Source organism: Leguminivora glycinivorella, chromosome 14 (genome assembly GCF_023078275.1).
Source record: "Leguminivora glycinivorella isolate SPB_JAAS2020 chromosome 14, LegGlyc_1.1, whole genome shotgun sequence".
NCBI lineage: Eukaryota > Metazoa > Arthropoda > Insecta > Lepidoptera > Tortricidae > Leguminivora > Leguminivora glycinivorella.
In genome coordinates, this window is record NC_062984.1 from 12,705,761 (window position 1) to 12,725,252 (window position 19,492).

Genomic DNA, 19,492 nt, shown 5'->3' on the forward strand with positions numbered 1-19,492 from the left:
TGTGGTGAAAACAATATTATGACATTTTTACGATGCTGACTGTTTTATTAATTAATTATGTTTGATGATGATGAATAATATTGTTTTCCCCTCACTAGTTCGGAAACACGTGTTTTGTCCTTTAATATCAGCGGGTAAAAACGCATTTTATCCACTAGTGGGTAAAGTAATTTGACCTTGAATAAAGTCAAATTAACTGCTTTTAAATTGATAAAAGTAGGTGAATCTAGTAATAAAGATGATTTACCACCTGTGGAACTACTGGAAGCAGTGATAAACGCATTTTTTGTGTTGTAGTTTCCTCGCTATAGTGAGGGGAAAAGTTTTGTGTTACACTCGGGTGCAAATGTATTTTACTTCTCGTGTGTTAAAAAACTCGCAAGTTCAGGATTCTATTCTCGAACCACTCGCTTCGCTCGTGGTTCAACTATAGAATCCTTTCGCTTGCTCGTTTTTCAATTCCACACTCGGCGTTAAAATACAACTTTGCCCCCTTGTATAACAAATAACTATTGTGCTTGGGTTTATTGCTTTAATAATTGGTGTTAATGATTAACTATTAATATATAATTGTAACATTAATTTTGTATTAAAATGTGAAAATAAATTGTGCCTAATTATTTTTTCGTTTCAATAAATTTTCCTTCCTAGCGTTATCTTGGCATTTTGGCGTAGACCAAGCGTAGACACTACGAAAGTAAAAACTTCATGAAATCATGATACAATATTCTTTGCGAAAGTGATTACCACCTGATCTTGCAACACGGGAAACTAGGTCCTATTGGGACTTATCCCTCCTCGTTTTCCTCGTCACCAGCGCATCTTACTCTTCCTTCCATAGCTTCCTTCGCTTGTGTTTAAAGTCTGCACTCTCTCTCATATATATTATACTACTCTTTGCTCGCTTCCCTATTCTTCATTGTTCGCTTCACAACTCACTTGTCCAACATTTTCCTTGCAATATATGCCAATGTGTTCAAGCACCAATAAACTTGCTGAACGCATTTATATCGAAAAATTTCAGAACGTACCCTACTGTCAATTGACGTTTACCTTTTGACGTATGACGTTGCGTGTGCGAATGGAGTGATACGAGTACGAACACTGAAAAATTATCACAAATAAAAAGTGGAAGTGAAGTTCTGTAGACAAACTTAATCACTTTATTTTTATATACAATTATGGTAGTGTTAGAAGGAGAAGCTGGAGATGCGAAGGCCCTAGGTACTGAAGAAACTGAGAAGGAAGAAGCAAAACCCCCAACTCTTCTTACTTTAGAAAGTATCCTTTTTACGATAAAACAAGCAGTTTATAGTAATGCGGATTCAATGATGGTACAATATGTTTTATTTATGAATGTAAACTTAATGTTGACATGGTTTCATTTACGGAAACGCAGGTTTTGTTATATTGTTTCATACTTAACCAATGTACCTCACAGGTGGGAGACAGTTCGAATTTCTTCAAGATAATAAGATAAGGATCGATTTGATCTCTTTGACCATTTGTTATTTAAGAAAGCCGTCAGTATCTGGATTCTATAAATCCATAAGAAATATTTACCCATTGAGTTTGAATACTTAATTATTCATTACATTACAATTTTAATTACTCTAGTAATATGTTGAACAGACTAATTTGTTATGCAAAAAACAGAACCAACTATTTAGCACATAAAACTATGCAAAAAAGTTTCTTTTACTTTTAGCTAGGCAATATGTTTAATATTAAATTCATAAAATTGTGGCTGATATTGCATTACTTTGCTTCCGATTTATATTTACTGAGCTTGCAGTTTGTTCTACATGTTGATTTATACTTCTGTTAGTTGCAATTAAATTAATAAGCTTCCCAAGGGCTGTTAGTTAGACTGGGCATTCTACGAAAGTTGATAAGTAATATATCCATGTTGATCATATTTTTGTATCCCTTCAACATGGATGTATTTAGCATATCTATGATGGGCAAAGTAGGGACCACAAAAGGATTATATCCAGCCCTTCATTAGTCTTTCAAAATAATTATGACTGTGTATGGTCATTGGTCAGCAATAAAAAAAAACTTTTGTAAGTCATGCCCTCTGAAATACCTTCCACCTTTGATAATTATTTCCCATCACTGGGTTAAATGATTTCCGTAACCAGCACAGTCTTCCGGCTGACGAAGGACGCACAGCAGCAGCATGGGTTGCGTCACGGGGATTTCCAGCGCTACCGCGGGTACTGCTCGCGCCGCATACGCCGCCTTAGGAAAGTGCTCAAAATACCGCAGGTAAACTAAAACTATTATCGAAGATTGAAAATTAGGGACTGATTCATCTCTATCTCTCGATAAATAGATTGTGCTAGGTATTAGTTTGCAATGATGCTGCTGCTCCTTTTTGTGGGCCTTATATTTTTAACCCATGACGCAAAAGGGGGTGATAAGTTTGACGTGTCTGTCTGTTTTTCAAAATTTTAATTTTGTGGTTAAGTTATTAGAAAAATAGTAAAACAAAATAGTAAAACCTGTGCATGAATTTTCTAACAAGCACCTAGCAAACAAAGAATCATATGACTAATGCAATGCGATATTTCTTGTGAACAGTACTATGGTCCATGGTATTCTGGTTGACAGATAGGTAAGATCAAATTATTATCTACATATGGAAATAATAGCCCACTTAATTTCGTTATCTATTTTTGTTGCATTTAATAGGGCATACTGTTTGAGGACATCAATGATATTTGATATCATAGACATGAAACTAAAGTTCAACTAATTTAACATTTTATAAACGTTATTGCTTGCTTGTTTATCAAGGAAAACTTTATTTGTAGGGTGATCGTCGCCACTACCGGCGTCGGGACGTGACGACAGTGCACGTGTCGGGCCCGAAGGCCGAGCCGCGTCTCCTCTGCGTACCCTTGCTGCAGGCTGAGCGTGCCTGGGCCCACGCGATGCAACTACGCCAGGAAGCTAACACCGAACCGAGGAAGAAGTTCCACCTCGTTTCCAGGCTGAAAAAGGCTTATGCACACTCGCAGACGCTGCTGGAACTGTGCGAGGTATGTAACTCAGGCCGCACACGCCTCGGCCTATGCCATGCAACTCGGATAAATACTGAGTCAAGGAAGATGTTCCGTCTACTTTCGAGGCTGAAGAAGCCTTATGCATAATTGCATACTCGCAGACGTAATAATTCCATTAATTCCCATATATTCATAATATGTTACAGCTCGGCAAAAAAAGAGTAGAAATGGAACCAATTTTTAGGGTTCCATACTAAAAAGGTACAAAAGGAACCCTTATGTTTAAAATAATAATAACTTTAACAGACCCGACATTACATTATTTGACAAAGGTAATAAAACGATATACATTATTTACATAGCCATCCCAAATACACATAATCTTCAATCAACAGCTAATGACAAATTAACAAAATATCAAGACCTGACCATAAAACTCAGACTACAATGGCATGCGAATACGGTACATATAGTACCCATAATAATTTCTACAACAGGGGTAGTCCCCAAAATCTTAAACAATAGCCTAAACATTCTTCATATGCCCACTCACGTTATAGGAACCCTGCAAAAAGCAACCATTTTAAATACATGCCGCATAACCAGGAAATTTTTGACCTCTTCTACTATATCTGACACACAATAATACCTACGAATGTTTTATTATACTTGGCCATGGCCCGTATAATAAACAACCGTCCCCCTTGAAAAAGGAGAAATGAAAAACAAAAATAATAATAAAATCATTTATTGTAAAAACCTACATACAGCGCCTTAAAATCATAGCAACACTTACATTTCTAATACAGAACTATCACAATAGTTGCCACATGCATAACGGTTTACATAGACGGTGGCGCCCCTTTTATTTTCTACTCTTTTCTTTTTTGCCAGGCTGTATGTCGTTAATTCGCCCGTTTATAGTGAACGGTCACTTACTAACTTTTACGACCTATGTAGTTGTAGGCTTAGCAAAGCAGTTGAACAATAAAATATTATGCATAAGTTTTTTTTCCTTACCAATGGATTTTTTAACACGTCGTTCTTTGACTTTAATTTGACAGAGCGGCGTATGCGACGCCCGCACGCAGCTGGAGGCCGGCGCGTACGCGGCCTGGCTGAGCGGCGTGCTGCTGGTCGAGCTGCAGCAGTGGCGCGGCGCAGCCGAGAGCCTGCAGCGCGCGCAGCTCGTGCTGGAGAAGCTGTGCGCCGCGCTCAACGAGGAGGAGCGCGCCGTCTACAAGCAGAAGGTAAGACGGAGACCCCACTCAATTGCGATTAGTAGGAAAATCAGAATAGATCCTTTCCACTGGGAATTTCGTATATTGACAAACTTGTTGCTCGCACAGTGATATTTACTGCAAACGCTTACTTGCATGCGGGTTGCAATTGAGAGGTAAAAGTGTAAAACTTCACTTTCATTACCATTGAGAGACAGAAATATGAACCAAATCGTCTTTTGCATTCCTTTCATCAATATTCTGATTTAAACTTTCATGATTTTTACACATTGGTACTTAAAGTTGCGTGGTCTTCTCCGAGACCTCGCCACGCCGTCCTTGTAAAGGATAGTCAATATTCCCGTTTGCAATTTTAAGTTTAATCAATAGTGTATTTATGTGCCCGCAGGTGGAAGAGCTGAAGCCTAGCCTGCGGTACTGCGCGTACAACATCGGCGACCAGTCAGCGGCCGGCGACCTCGTGGCGATGAGGGGACAGGGCCTCATCGAGAACTTGGATACGTTGATGGCTCAAGCCAAGTTAGTATGAATCTGAACCCTTATAGGTTGAAAATTGATATATCTTTATTCACATCACTGTCGACAGCGGGCTATGAAACCACAGGGACTCATCGGTAATTTGGACATGAAAGAGGCTTTAAGCACACCTCGGACACTGGCGATCAAATATATGAAAGAGGCGCGTACCTAGCACACATTCTAAGCTCGTGTAGGTGAACGCGTACCATGCTTGTATGAGTGAGATATGACAGGTCGACAGTTCGCGTTTTTGACAGGCGGTAACTGTGAGGTAACCAAGAGGGGGTAGGCGGCACTTTCAGCGGGGAGCAGGAGTGGCCATACTGTACGATAGTACTCTTTATTATACTGTGATTTAAGCCAAATGAGTCTTAACCACATAGCGAATGCTTGTACAATATTTGAGGCTTGGGTGAGCTTGTGTTGTAGCCATATAAGCCTGTGTCTGACTGACTGTGTAGGCACTATAGGCAGACGTATATCTCAGGCCAATGTATCATATATTCATAATGTATCGTTGTTGGGCAGGGAGTCTCGGTCGGGCGTGATGCACTCGGTGGAGTGGCGCGGGCGGCGCGTGACGGTGCGGCCGGAGAAAGCGCGCATGTTCCTCATCACGCTGCAGGACCTCGACAAGTCCGCCGCCGCCGCGCCCACCACCGAGGCCAAGATCGACGTGCTCGACAACATCCTCATCGACGTCAAGGACGCCATCTCCGCCGTCAAGGACGAGATCAAGAACGACCCCAAACTCAAGACCTCCGAGGGCACCCAAGCCGGCATCTACCACCTGCTCTCCTATCTCATGTATCTCCGTCTCATGCGCACCATCGAGAGGAACAACCTCCTGGTCCAACAGGCCGAGACCGCGCGCAAGAACAACACTCCCATAGACGGCAAGAAAGTCCGCCCTCAAGACTTGACCAGGCTGTACGAGATCATTCTCCAAAACTTCAATGAGCTCCAACAGCTCCCCGGTTTCGAAACCGACGCGGCGTACCAGCAGGAAATCGAAATGCAGATGAAGGCGTACAAGGCCTTCCGATGCTACTACATCGCCCAGGTGCTAACCGGGCTCCGGCGCTTCAGGGAAGCGCTGGCGATGCTCGAACGCTGCAGCACCTACACCGTCGAGTCCATCGCTAGCAAACTTGATGACAAACACCTGCGAGAGAAGTTGGAAACGTTGAAGAAAGACATCGAAAGCTGCAAATTCGAAGTGCACGCCGATTCCGTGCTCGAAGACGACGACGAGGACGAAGAAAAATACACCTCTAGCGGTAAACCTTACAAAGATAAGAAGCCTCTAGTGGAGCGCCTGGACGAGTACCGCGAGGACACTCAGGTGCTGACCAAGAACCCGAACATCTTCAAGCTGCCGCCGCCGATGGAGGCGATCCCGTGCAAGCCGCTGTTCTTCGACCTGGCGTGCAACTTCATCGAGTTCCCGAGCCTGGACGACAAGACGGGCGCGGCCGACAGCAAGAAGCAGGGCGCCGGCATCACGGGCCTGGTCAAGGGGTTCTTGGGCTGGGGGAAAAGCGACAAGTAGGGGTTTTTATACGCATTTTATTTGGTTGTTTGTAGGCGGCAAAATATATGTATCTATATGAATTAACTTTTCGTTTTAATTACTTTCACATAGTTGTACGTTTCATTCCCTGAGATTCTAAGATGTGGACACTCACTAGTGGGAAACCCACTACGTTTGATTAAAACTTCAAAATATGTAGAGACCAATGTTTATTTTAATCTCGGTTCCGTCTTGCTCATTACCTATACATTTTATATTGTCCGTACATTAGTACAATTTGAAAGCTTAATAAAACCAATAAAATTATTTAACAAAAATATTTTACACATAATGTGTTTTACCTTGGTTTTACCCCAACAGTACAAAAATATTACAGTTTTTAAACAATTTCATGTTGAACGTCCTCTTGAATGCTTTATTTTTACACATTTTTAGTTTATAAAGTGATACGATGAATTCTGCCTTACCAAGAAAAAAGGAGCGTAAATACAAAAAGTAAGCAGGTTAACTGGACTGGCAAGTGGGCTCATTTTGATTGATCATGATCAATTTATTACCAGTGTTTAAACTCAGTAAAGTTATGAATTGTACTACTACATTTAACTCTTTGTTTCAATGTACATAAAGGCCAATTAACAGAATTGAAACCATCGCACGTAAGAAAGACACTTTAAAGCGTTCACTGTCCCAACATATGTGAGTGTGCACGGAAAACGTCCCATTTTTGTCGATTGCTATAAAGCCGCTTTGTCGGTTTATTCATATAAAGATACAAGTAAATCTCGCCTTATTGGTAACCGACAAAGTGGAACGTTTTACTAAACACACTCGCATATGGCTTTGTAATAAATAAGGCTATGCTGTGCTATACAGGAAAATTTTACCTTAAAGAATATTTATTAACATAGTCTATTCTGTGAAAGCGTTAGTACAAGTTTTATGTTAGTATAAAGGTAGAATTTCACACTTAATTTTAATAGCACACTTTTAGAACTGTCAAAGCAGCAACATAACATGTGGATCCACACTGTGCCCAAACAAACACATGGCCATGAGGTCATGTATTTCACGGCTATTCTACGAAATTTAGGAATAAGTAAATAATTTTGACTCTTATTTCACAGAAATAAGTTTCAAAATTGCAGGTATTAAGAAAAGCGATAGAATTATTGATTTCCGAATTTCTCGGCAACAAGTAGTCTAACAAATTCATTTTGCTGTTACTACTTATATTGTGTATTTTCTTAGATATTGAAAATATGTGACACGATAAGTAGAAGAATTATATCAGTGTAGGTTGTATTCTACGTAATTAATAGTCTGTAGCGCAGAATAATGGTGGAATACGTGCCAAAGTGTGAATATGGGTCCACACAGCGAGGTATGCCCGGATCCAGCCAGCAGGGGGCCTGGGCCTTTACCACGTGACCCCCCCCTAGTATATGTGACATTATCTGGGTAAAGGGATCTTATTGTCGATGCCGCTTACGGCGTTATGAGCGATGTTCGTGTACAAATACGACTCCGCGGGACGTAAGCGCCATCCACAATAAAGTCCCTTTATCCAGATAATGTCACATATTGCAAAATTGCAAGGCCAGAAAAAATCTATGTGATTGGACACTATCAACAGGCGGTTATAGTGGCGCTGCCTGGCGTGATATAATATTAGTTTGCTTCCTCATTATCGAAACAAAAAAAAATTAACGCAGCTTAGAGCCGCTGTTGATAAAGTTTATGATTTTGTACCTTAACTCAAACAAAATGAATACTACGTCGTCATAACCACGCAGCCTAGTATGATTCTAGCAATAGGTTTTCTAAGAAGGTACAAAATCAAAATCAGTAAATAACAAACCACATTTAATTTACAAAGTTATATCAAACTATATTTGCATAATTATAATTTATATTAGGCCCAAATTACACACGGATTAGTGTAAAGTGTCACTTAACACTGATAGATGTGTGAACCGGGCCTTGATATCTGTACAAAGAAACATATTTTTGAGACCATAAATAATTCGTCAAATATTTATAACTTAGCATTAGAGCACCCTAAATTACAATTTAGATGCAAATGATGCAATATAAAAACAGATTGAGCCAATTTCAGACCAACTAGGGCCACTCTATAATTTGTAGCTTTCATTTGAACGTAACAAACTACAATGTTTCAACATAAATTTACGATATTACGTCAATTGTGTGACTTAAACCTACACATCCTATTTTATGCATATATGAACAGCACACGAAATGGGCTCGGTACACAATCACAATATTTGTGATTCTAAAAACCTAATAAATGTCTGTGTTTTCTTGATCAATTTCGAATGATTTCTATAGAATTATAGTAACAAAGAATTTGCTGTAAATGTAGAACAGACACCGTACAAATACGGTCTTTATCGAGTGAATTTGATATCTGGAAACTACTATGTACATAAGCTCGCGTATTAACAGCAACAGTACCCGCGTACAACTACAGTATTTATGTCGAAGATATCACATTTATTACACGTTTACCTTAACAGTAACACTACAGTGTCGGTAGCTAGCTATTTTACAGAGTCACACTCGGTGAAAATATATTATATCTTATTATCATTCGTCTCGACACAGCTAAAAATTACAAAAAGGTCTACTTGAGACATTAGCGCATTTGCTAAATTATTAATTAGATCTCGAAGTTTAGGATACATTTTTGTAAACATTTTTCATGACACCAAGATAGACTTATTATAAACCGACCACTTGTCAGAGTTCTAACTTTAGTTCCAACACATTCTAAGGAGACGTCTCGACTGTTAGGGCATTCCAATATTTCCAATTTCCATGCTCTGTAGTCCCGTACAAAATAATTTTATTTAGCTTATTATGTACAATTTTCCAATGCAATGATTAGCTTACTGAACACTTTTCACATTATGGCAAAAAAAATTGGGTAGTCAATTCCGTGGAATGCTCCTAATCACGTACAGCAAAATCTCCCTAACCATAACCGTAGCCACGGTGGAAACCCTCGACGGATTTAAACGGGTCCAAAGTCCTAGTTTATCGATTAGGTCACACTCGGTGTCACTCGGTCCCGACCAGCTAGCGGCCGAGCGGCGGCCAGTGCTTGGCGTCGTGCGCGGCGCGGTCGGCGGGCGCCAGCAGCTGGCCGCACGCCGCGCACGTGTGCAGCGCCACGGCGCGCCCCACCGCCAGCTCCTGCTGCTTGCCGATGTCCGGTAACAGCGCCACCAGTTCCGCGAACAGCGCCTCCGTTTGTCCCCCCAGCGCGGATTCGCAGTGCGCATAAAACTCGTCCGCTCCGATCTGGCTGTCCCGGAAGGCGCGCGACGCCACCTTAAACTCCTCCATCGCCTCGGCGCCGCCGAGCGCGGCCGCGAACTTGTTCACGAGCGCGCGGTTCCTGTTCTCGAAGTTCAGCGGCGGGATGTACGCGTGCACGGGCGCGTTGAACGTCTGCCCGGACGAATTCGTGAACGTCATCCCGTCGCATGCCGGCCGCGCTTTGAAGCCCGGCGGTACCCCGTTCGGCACCTTCTTTTAGTCTGTTGCAGCACGGCTTTCATGGGCACCGCGAAGTTGTTAACGGGCACCACGTTGTTCGATTTCGAGAGCGACGGGAACTCCTTGGCCGCTAAAGAGAAATCTCCGTTGCCGCCGTTGCGCTCCTTGTCATTGACGGTGACCGAGTCTACGGTCTTGATGTTCCGGTGTTGAGTGGGAGTGTTGGCCGAGGCCGCCAGCGCGTTCGGGTCGACATACTTCAGATCCTCAATTCCGTTGACGAGGGTCAAGTCTATATCGTAGACGTTCTCCTTTCTCGCGCCGTTCTGCTTCTTCTTCTCCTTCTTGGAGAGTTTGGCGTCCGAGTTGGCGGCGGGGGTGTGGACGGGCTGCGGTTGCGGCTGCGGGCGGACGGGCTGCGCGGGTGGAGCCTTCTTGGGCTTGTGTTTGGTGTTGGCGGGGAGGCCGGGGAAGTCGGCGACGGGGTGGAAGGCGGGCTCGCGGGGCGGCTCGGCGCGGGGCCGGGGCTTGTCCTTCTGCTTGGAGACGGTGATCCACTGCGGCGGCGCGGCCGGCGCGCCCCCGCCCGACAGCGCGGGGAAGGCCTCGCCGCTGAGCGGAGCTTTCTTTGGTTGAGAGTTGGAAGTGTTTTTCTTCAGAGCTTCCATCTCTTGGCTGTTGATCATGGCGACCTGCGCGACATTAATTTGATTTAATACGTTACTCGATAAGCTCCCGTCTCTTACTATTATTTGGGATATTTGTCATCTATAATGTCGTCGTCGCGGTACTAGAAAGTTACACCTTGCAGTTGTTACCTTAGGCGGCTGATGGCTCGCAGCGCCGACGCTAGGATGGTCGTCTCGCGCGCTAAGCGAGGGGAAGTCATCGTCGGACAGCGGCCGTCTCGCCGGTATGGAGACACGGTTGCCGGAGGCTTGGGTTAAACGGAAGTTGCTAGCGGACGTCGGCTGACTGTGCAACTGGATTGACATGCTGGGTTTGGCTGAAAAATTCCCACATATTAATACATACAAAAGAGGAATAAAAAAATCACTTGATAAGGAATATGTACCTAGTATAAATTTGATAACAAATAATGTAAAAAAATAGGCTCTGTGAGGAAACAGAAGAGTTATAGAATGTTTTGAATGATTCCGCCCTTAAATCTTACCACACGTGTAGCTGTTCAATTAAAATTTTCTATAAGACGACTTCAGGTACATTTTTAAATTTTGCTGGTTTTTTCGCTCTACGGCTTATTATTACAAACTTACAGTTGCGCAGTATAGTTGCGGCGACCGGCGGCGCTCGCTGAGAAGAGGTCGGTGCGGGCGCGGGCGCCGGGCCGCTGTCGTTACCCAGCGCGGGGAAGTTGCGGTCGTTGCGGGCTAGTCCGTCGCCTCCTGTGGTACAGAACAATCTGTTGGTACATATTTTATGTACAATCAAGCCTGTTTTTCGGCCTAACGTTAATGTATAGAGCGTATGACTTAGTAAACAAAGCAGTTATGACCTTTTTCTTATGTGCGCGATTTAATAGCTGTCTGATGTCGAATGTTGTAATTATGTCGGCATTGAGTCGACAAGTATCACATCACCTCTGTAGGCCTTATGTCCGGCGCCGAGTACTAGGTTGGGCGTCTGCGGCGCCGCGGATAGGCGCGGGAACTGCTCGTCGCTGCGGGTGTCGATGCGTGGCGCATGTTGCACGGGCGGCGGAGGGCTTATAGAGCGTTCCATTTCACGCTCGCGGTCTCTGTTATGTAAACAAACCTATTATTAACGAAGCGGAGGCCAATCCATGTCAGAATACAGATGATATGATACACTATCCATTTCTTGAAGCATAACTTCATCTTATCAAACTATACACACACTGACGGACACTTTTTTCGGTTCTCATTTGTTTCTTTTCTTTTAGTTAATATTTTGATTACCTATACGATTTTGACTCTTGGAGATCCTATACATCTCTAAGGATAATTAGATTAAGTATACATGTTACCTTTAGTTAGAGTCATTTGCATCTCTAAAGTAATTTTAGACTTCTTTTTTTTGTATTTGTACTTTTCTATATTATTATGTGTAGTTTTTAGTTGAATATCGACATTTAGGGACCTTATACATCTCTAATCATTGTAGTAGCGTAATACTTTAGTTAGAACTTAGAATTAGTATTATCAATTGTAATTTCAGTTCAACTTGTATATTGAGGTGTAAAAGTGCCCCTGTGGCCTATTTGCTAAATAAATGATTTGTAATTTGTAATTATATTCCTAGAAGTGAAATTTTACTAACTTTGCCAGCGTAACATGCAAGAAACTTGGGATAAATCATGGAAGGAATAGTTGAATGTCACATAGATAGGATTCTTCGTAATCGGCAAAGGTTGGCACAAATATTGGGCTGACGGTCAATGAATATGACGGTCAGTGTAACATGCAAGAAACTTGGGTGAAATCATGTAAGGAATAGTTGAACGTCACATAGATCGGATTCTTCGTAATCGGCAAAGGTTGGCACAAATATTGGGCTGACGGTCAATGAATTAAAATATAAAAGCTTTTAAAAAGTTGCGCTACCCAGACCATATTATTTTGACACTAGTCATTATCGAACGCTCTAATGAAAGCTTCCCGTAGCGGTTCAAGAGTATAAATAGCGGAATTCTGTTCAGTGTGCGCGAAAAGAGAAGTAGGTATGCAATAATTTCCCTTATATTCCACGACTCTTGAATCCTTGATACCAACCTAGGAGCCCCCCGTTGGGCCTGAGGATGCGGCGTGATGTTGAACTGCAGCTCAAGCGTCCGCGCTTGCCGCGCCGCCCCGCGCGGCATGTTGCGCCCATGAACCGTCGCCTTGTGAGCTGTTAACGATCAAAGAGTCAATTATTTATTGCCTGCATATGACGAAAATTATGAATTCATGTGTTACCTTACCTAGTGCCTAAGTGCAAGACTCGTGCTGCCCTGATTTTGTGGGAACGGAAAACCATGTTAAATATTATAGTGTCAAATTAGCTCCAACGGTCGCCGCAAGCATTAATGTTGAACATATCCATAACATAAAGACATGTATTTGTGACAGTCAGGGCCACTTTGTCTCGTTCGAGTCGTCGCCTTGTAGAGGCAGTGCGTGCGTTTCGCTCGGCGGAGCAACCTGCCTCGAGTCCTCGACCAAGGCACGTCCACATTTGACGTTTGCCGCGCGACCACATTGCCTCGCGACGTGTCTCGCTCTGTGTGGACCCGGCTAATAAAAGACAAATCCGATATCTGAGTGTAAACTAAACACGTGATAAAACTAAACCACAATAGGTAAGTGCGCTGAAGTGTTTGATAACAAACTTCCCACTTGAATTCAGCTGTACAATACGTTGCCGCTAATATCATGATGCCCATTGAATTTTTTTCTAGGATATTACTGGCACGAACCTTTCCTGTAGAACACAGGCTGAGCTATTTTTTTAACCCTTAAATGCATGACCTTGACGAAGATTTATTCAAATTTGAATTTTGACGTGCTGTCATTAGTCAAAATTAAATGATGCATATATACATCACTATGCATTTAAGGGTTAAATGTTTTACAGTTCCATAGACAAAAGGGAAATCCCCCAATACGGGGAAGTACCGCGTTGTACTCTTCATTATGTACGTCTTTCTATGCATGGGTAGGCTTTATTATATGTACACAAAAAATAATCACAAGAGACATAAGTTATAGAGTCAATAACAGAACGACAGAACAAAGGCGATTGTACCTTAATGGGATCTTTTTTGGAATATTTATTTTAGATAGACTTTTAAGATCAAACTTACTAAGATCAGTTTCGCTAGGATATCATTATTGTTTGACAGAATAGTACATTACGATACAAGTGCGTAAAAAAGGAAGTTCGAAACGAATTTCCTTTTCGCACGAGTATCGTACAACGTTTTTCAGTGCAGATGAGCCTCCGAAGTTTCGACCTGGCATATAATGAACCACTTCTCGCACTAGTGCGTAAAAAAAACGCCATCTGTACTGAAAAATACTTATCTCTGTGCTTTATTTCGTATTTCGGTTTCGATAATTTATTATAAGATAATTACTCTGACAACGAGAAACATAATATAACTACTCAATAGATAGAACAAATATCACACAAATGACTTCATCCAGAATCGAACCTAATGGATATAGCCGATATAGGTACCTTTGAGATCAATCTCGCTCCGAAACGCAGCCGTAAGGTGCTGTCCAGCGCACTCGCCCTCCTCACAAAGGTAATGGTCCGTCCAGAAATGGTGCGCCAACGCCACATGAGAGGCGTAGTACAGGTTCTTGCCGTTTGCGCCCATGAAACCTCGCAGAACTCAGGTAAAGATCGTCATTGGCTGGTTACTAAACCTATCCGTAATTATAAATACCTTTAAGATCAATCTCGCTTCGAAACACAGCCGTAAGGTGCTGTCCAGCGCACTCGCCCTCCTCACAAAGGTAATGGTCCGTCCGGAAATGGTGCGCCAACGCCACATGAGAGGCGTAGTACAGGTTCTTGCCGTTTGCGCCCATGAAACCTCGCAGAACTCAGGTAAAGATCGTCATTGGCTGGTTACTAAACCTATCCGTAATTATAAATACCTTTAAGATCAATCTCGCTTCGAAACACAGCCGTAAGGTGCTGTCCAGCGCCCTCGCCCTCCTTACAAAGGTAATGGTCCGTCCGGAAATGGTGCGCCAACGCCACATGAGAGGCGTAGTACAGGTTCTTGCCGTTTGCGCCCATGAAACCTCGCAGAACTCAGGTAAAGATCGTCATTGGCTGGTTACTAAACCTATCCGTAATTATAAATACCTTTAAGATCAATCTCGCTTCGAAACACAGCCGTAAGGTGCTGTCCAGCGCACTCGCCCTCCTCACAAAGGTAATGGTCCGTCCGGAAATGGTGCGCCAACGCCACATGAGAGGCGTAGTACAGGTTCTTGCCGTTTGCGCCCATGAAACCTCGCAGAACTCAGGTAAAGATCGTCATTGGCTGGTTACTAAACCTATCCGTAATTATAAATACCTTTAAGATCAATCTCGCTTCGAAACACAGCCGTAAGGTGCTGTCCAGCGCACTCGCCCTCCTCACAAAGGTAATGGTCCGTCCGGAAATGGTGCGCCAACGCCACATGAGAGGCGTAGTACAGGTTCTTGCCGTTTGCGCCCATGAAACCTCGCAGAACTCAGGTAAAGATCGTCATTGGCTGGTTACTAAACCTATCCGTAATTATAAATACCTTTAAGATCAATCTCGCTTCGAAACACAGCCGTAAGGTGCTGTCCAGCGCACTCGCCCTCCTTACAAAGGTAATGGTCCGTCCGGAAATGGTGCGCCAACGCCACATGAGAGGCGTAGTACAGGTTCTTGCCGTTTGCGCCCATGAAACCTCGCAGAACTCAGGTAAAGATCGTCATTGGCTGGTTACTAAACCTATCCGTAATTATAAATACCTTTAAGATCAATCTCGCTTCGAAACACAGCCGTAAGGTGCTGTCCAGCGCACTCGCCCTCCTCACAAAGGTAATGGTCCGTCAGGAAATGGTGCGCCAACGCCACATGAGAGGCGTAGTACAGGTTCTTGCCGTTTGCGCCCATGAAACCTCGCAGAACTCAGGTAAAGATCGTCATTGGCTGGTTACTAAACCTATCCGTAATTATAAATACCTTTAAGATCAATCTCGCTTCGAAACACAGCCGTAAGGTGCTGTCCAGCGCACTCGCCCTCCTCACAAAGGTAATGGTCCGTCCGGAAATGGTGCGCCAACGCCACATGAGAGGCGTAGTACAGGTTCTTGCCGTTTGCGCCCATGAAACCTCGCAGAACTCAGGTAAAGATCGTCATTGGCTGGTTACTAAACCTATCCGTAATTATAAATACCTTTAAGATCAATCTCGCTTCGAAACACAGCTATAAGGTGCTGTCCAGCACATTCGCCCTCCTCACAAAGATAATGGTCCGTCCGGAAATGGTGCGCCAACGCCACATGAGAGGCGTAGTACAGGTTCTTGCCGTCGGCGTCGCAAAGGTGGCAGAATAAATGCTCCTTCCGGAGGTGCCGGTATAACTCGTCTGCGTCCATGAAACGCTCCTCGCAGAACTCGCAGAGAGGGTGGCCTCTGTACAATATATTTTGATTTCTTTAATTCAATGCAAGCTAGCAAGATTTGAGGCTTGGGTAGAGATCAGAGATCTATCCACATAACTATTACCTAGCTATCAGCTGTTTAAAGTAATAGATATAAACTACTTTTGGAGATCAATAAGTCAGTTGATATTGTCCCCCGGTTACATAGCTGGGCACCGTTAATAAAATAGTTAACTTCGATAATCGCTAATCCGTTTCTAAAAAAGTTAACTTCGTTAATCGTTAAACCAATACATTTAGACAAATTTAACGTAAGTTAAAGTTAATCGATAATCCGTTAACACGTGAAAAAAAATTCATTTTACTGTAGTTATTTAGTTGCATCAGTAATCCACTATAATGTATTATAATACTGTATAAGCCCGAAGTACAGCAAGCCTATTGAACTCTAGGCTGCATGTGGAAGGCAGTGATCGCCTGAGCTACTGCCGAGAGCTGTGTCAGTGACCGGCCACACCAGAGCGTCGCGTGTCTCGGGGCGCGCAACGGGCGTCCGCGCCACGCCGCTTCAGTGTAATTCAAAAAACGCCTCCTCAGTACATTTTGTATAGGAAAGACGTAAGACGAGCCCCAGGTGGCGTGGCGGCGGCGGGGCGCGCGCCGCGCCGTTTGGCGGCGCGCCTTACGTCCTTCCTATACAAAATGTACTGAGGAGACGCTTTTTGAATTACACTCAGGTGGCGTGGCGCGGACGCCCTTTGCGCGCCCCGAGACACGCGACGCATAAGTGGGAACGCTGCCTCAGGAGAGCTGCGAGATCACAGCAGGCGGACGCGTGATGCTGCTGGTGTTGGGACTGTTGGGGCACTTGGAGCGGTAGTCTAGTGAAGTGAATGTGGTCGTAAATTGGGCTTGAATTTGTTGCCCTGTCACTAAAACAGTCGCCATCGTAAAACCTAGGATTCACCAAATCAACGTTGCTAAAACCGAACCCACGTGAACAATACTTAGGTAATATTTCGGGCTTTTAGCGATCGACATCGGTAAATCCTAGGATTTTCCGTACTTCGGGCTTTTATAGAACGTGTTTTGTGCAGCCCAGATGGCGCCTACCCTACTGGATTCACTATTAACAGACTCGGAGCAATTTAACAGAAGTGAGACCTTTAACATTTTTTTAAGTTAACTTAAAAGTTAATCCGTTAATCTAAATGTTAACTTAGTTAAATAACGGATTAACAAGCTAATTCATATTATTATTTACCTGTGAGAGGTGTCATCAAGGTCTCCTTTTCGTCTGTGGTGAGCTAATTCCTGCCGCGTGTAGCATTTCCGCTCATTTGTAAATATCTAAAAAAGGGATTTATTATCTTTATTATTGTTTATACACATGAGGAGTATAGAACTAATAGTATGAGCAATATTTCCGGTGTCTATGTAATTTTCAATGGTACTAGTAGTAGTAGTAGTAGTAATACACTAGGTAGGTAGTAGGAAAAAAAAATTGTTATGATCCATTACCATACATCGGGGTTTTGGGAGCGGGAATGAATTCGTGTATTTGTAACTTTGTTTATAGTAATTTGAATTACTGAAATATGTATTTAACTATGTAACTGGCTCTGAATGTACCTAGAAATGTTAAAGTAATGTTTATCTTTTATCGTTTTCACCATTTTTGGGCTAGTGTAAATCATTTCGCTCCCAAAACCCCGATGTATGTCCATTACACATTAGACAAGGAAACTTCTGTCTTCTTATTACAATGGTGCAATAATAAACATGTTTCACTCATAGTAAGTTGGAATCTTGGTATGAAAAATATTACCAAATTAGTTAACCTTTTTTAAAAATAGTATTTAGTCACTTTTACTTAAGGTACAATTACCCTGACCAGTTATACAGTTTTTTATGTCTAGAAACATAAATAGAGTAACCTTTGACTGTGTTATGAATTTTAGATGATGTATATTCAGTACATCTAACATAAGTAATAATAAGAACATTTATATTGAGGCTAGTAGAGATAAGAGGAACTTTCTGTTTCATAATTGCTTAAATATACATTGTTACTAACACCTATTAAGGAAATGATAAAGCATATCATGAATATCAAACATTTACCAACTCAACAAATTCATAAATATCAATAAACACTGGATGGTGGTTTGACCACTGTTTTAATCAAGTTGTGCAATACATTTAATTGTGATCTAATTAGAACTATGATTTATAATGAAACCTTTTTAATCATAATTGTACTTCATGTATATTAACAATACTGAATTGTAATTGTTTACATGAAGCGAAAATAGTAAATGAATAAATAAATAATAACATTTCCAATCATGTATCTGTGTATAGATAGATGAAAAAATAGGAAGAACAAAACTATACCAACCTTCAAGTGTTTAACACAAAGATCACAGAAATATCTCTCATGGACCTTCCGCATGTGGTCACTAAGCATTGTAAAGGTTCGGAAAGGCGCCAGCTTGCTGCAGAGCCGGCAGCGGTTCTCCAAGAGTTCCTCATAAGCATTCTTTATCTCCTGACTGCAGAATGCTATCTTAAACTGCCTCTCAAACAACCGGTCCGTAAAAACACGATTGCGCAATTCTTTGTAAGGCAGGACGGAGTCCGTAAACACGACCTGTAGATAAAATAAACCAAGTAAGTCATAAGTTTATGGTTACGGTTTGTATACCAACGAAACAACGTGCTCACCCTCGCTAAGTCTTGTCGACAGATGGGACATTCGTTCTGCAAGCACAGCACTCGCATACGAGTGGAACACTCGAAACATACGGGGTGGTCGCACTCGCCAATCGAGTAGTAGGAGACATTCTTGAAACACACTACGCAAGTGTTATTGTCGGCCTGGGAGTCTGCCATGGTCGTTGACTGTTACAAATGGGGCTCTGTAAAAGTCACACTGAATTGTTATATCGTCAAAACTTATATTGTTATAGCGTTAATTGTAAATCTTGGAATAACTCAAATATGTACCCACGTACGTAAATGAAGGACAAAAATTTCTGTGCTATCTGAATTTGACAGACAGTGTAGTTTTGGAACTTTAAAAACCGTAACCGGAAATGAATTTACCGGTTATTAGAGAAACGTTGCTTCTATTTCCGTTAACGATTATTGTAAGCCGCAAAAACGAGCGTTTATAAACATGTATGGAACAGACTGCATTTGACAATTGTAAGGTGTACGTTCTGAAATAGTTAAACAGCAGCGTCACCCACAGTTTCGGCTAACAAGTATCGAAAACGACATTATAAAAATACTATAATTTATCAAGCTAGTTACTAAGTAGCAATTTTGCATCAGTATTTAATCATCATAAACAATAGTTTTTTATTTTCAACACCGCTATTTCACTGCTGTATTTGTTACAGAACGTTCACAGCAAAGTTCACAGGTTCACAGTAAACCGTCAGCTGACTGTCACTGTCAAGTCAAACATTGAAGTTCGAGCGTTGAGCGAAGTATTTTGTCTAGTATCTATCTTTATTTTTACACACATTTAATAG

The 19,492-nt window shown here is 42.3% G+C and overlaps 2 protein-coding genes across 4 annotated transcripts; one reads left to right on the plus strand and one right to left on the minus strand.

The window, feature by feature from the left end:
- Window positions 1–1,069: 1,069 nt before the first annotated feature.
- Window positions 1,070–6,389, plus strand: LOC125233672 (signal recognition particle subunit SRP68). The gene is made up of 6 exons (XM_048139748.1): window positions 1,070–1,281; window positions 2,150–2,271; window positions 2,820–3,047; window positions 4,076–4,261; window positions 4,641–4,771; window positions 5,300–6,389. The coding sequence occupies exons 1-6, from the start codon at window positions 1,182–1,184 to the stop codon at window positions 6,321–6,323; spliced, it is 1,791 nt and encodes a 596-aa protein (XP_047995705.1). The 5' UTR covers window positions 1,070–1,181; the 3' UTR covers window positions 6,324–6,389.
- Window positions 6,390–6,497: 108 nt separating this feature from the next.
- LOC125233671 (E3 ubiquitin-protein ligase ZNF598) lies at window positions 6,498–19,019 on the minus strand. Of its 3 annotated transcripts, none has more exons than XM_048139747.1 (10): window positions 18,678–18,927; window positions 18,352–18,603; window positions 17,215–17,300; window positions 15,743–15,981; window positions 12,581–12,698; window positions 11,429–11,586; window positions 11,105–11,233; window positions 10,646–10,833; window positions 9,896–10,519; window positions 6,498–9,860 (listed from the first exon to the last, which is right to left on the minus strand). In XM_048139747.1, the coding sequence occupies exons 1-10, from the start codon at window positions 18,843–18,845 to the stop codon at window positions 9,405–9,407; spliced, it is 2,418 nt and encodes an 805-aa protein (XP_047995704.1). In that variant the 5' UTR covers window positions 18,846–18,927; the 3' UTR covers window positions 6,498–9,404. The 3 variants fall into 3 exon arrangements, with proteins under 3 accessions (XP_047995704.1, XP_047995701.1, XP_047995702.1); XM_048139744.1 differs by adding an exon at window positions 18,964–19,019 and having other exon boundaries at window positions 9,656–10,519; window positions 18,678–18,871; XM_048139745.1 differs by adding an exon at window positions 18,968–19,000 and having other exon boundaries at window positions 9,656–10,519; window positions 18,678–18,871.
- Window positions 19,020–19,492: the final 473 nt, after the last annotated feature.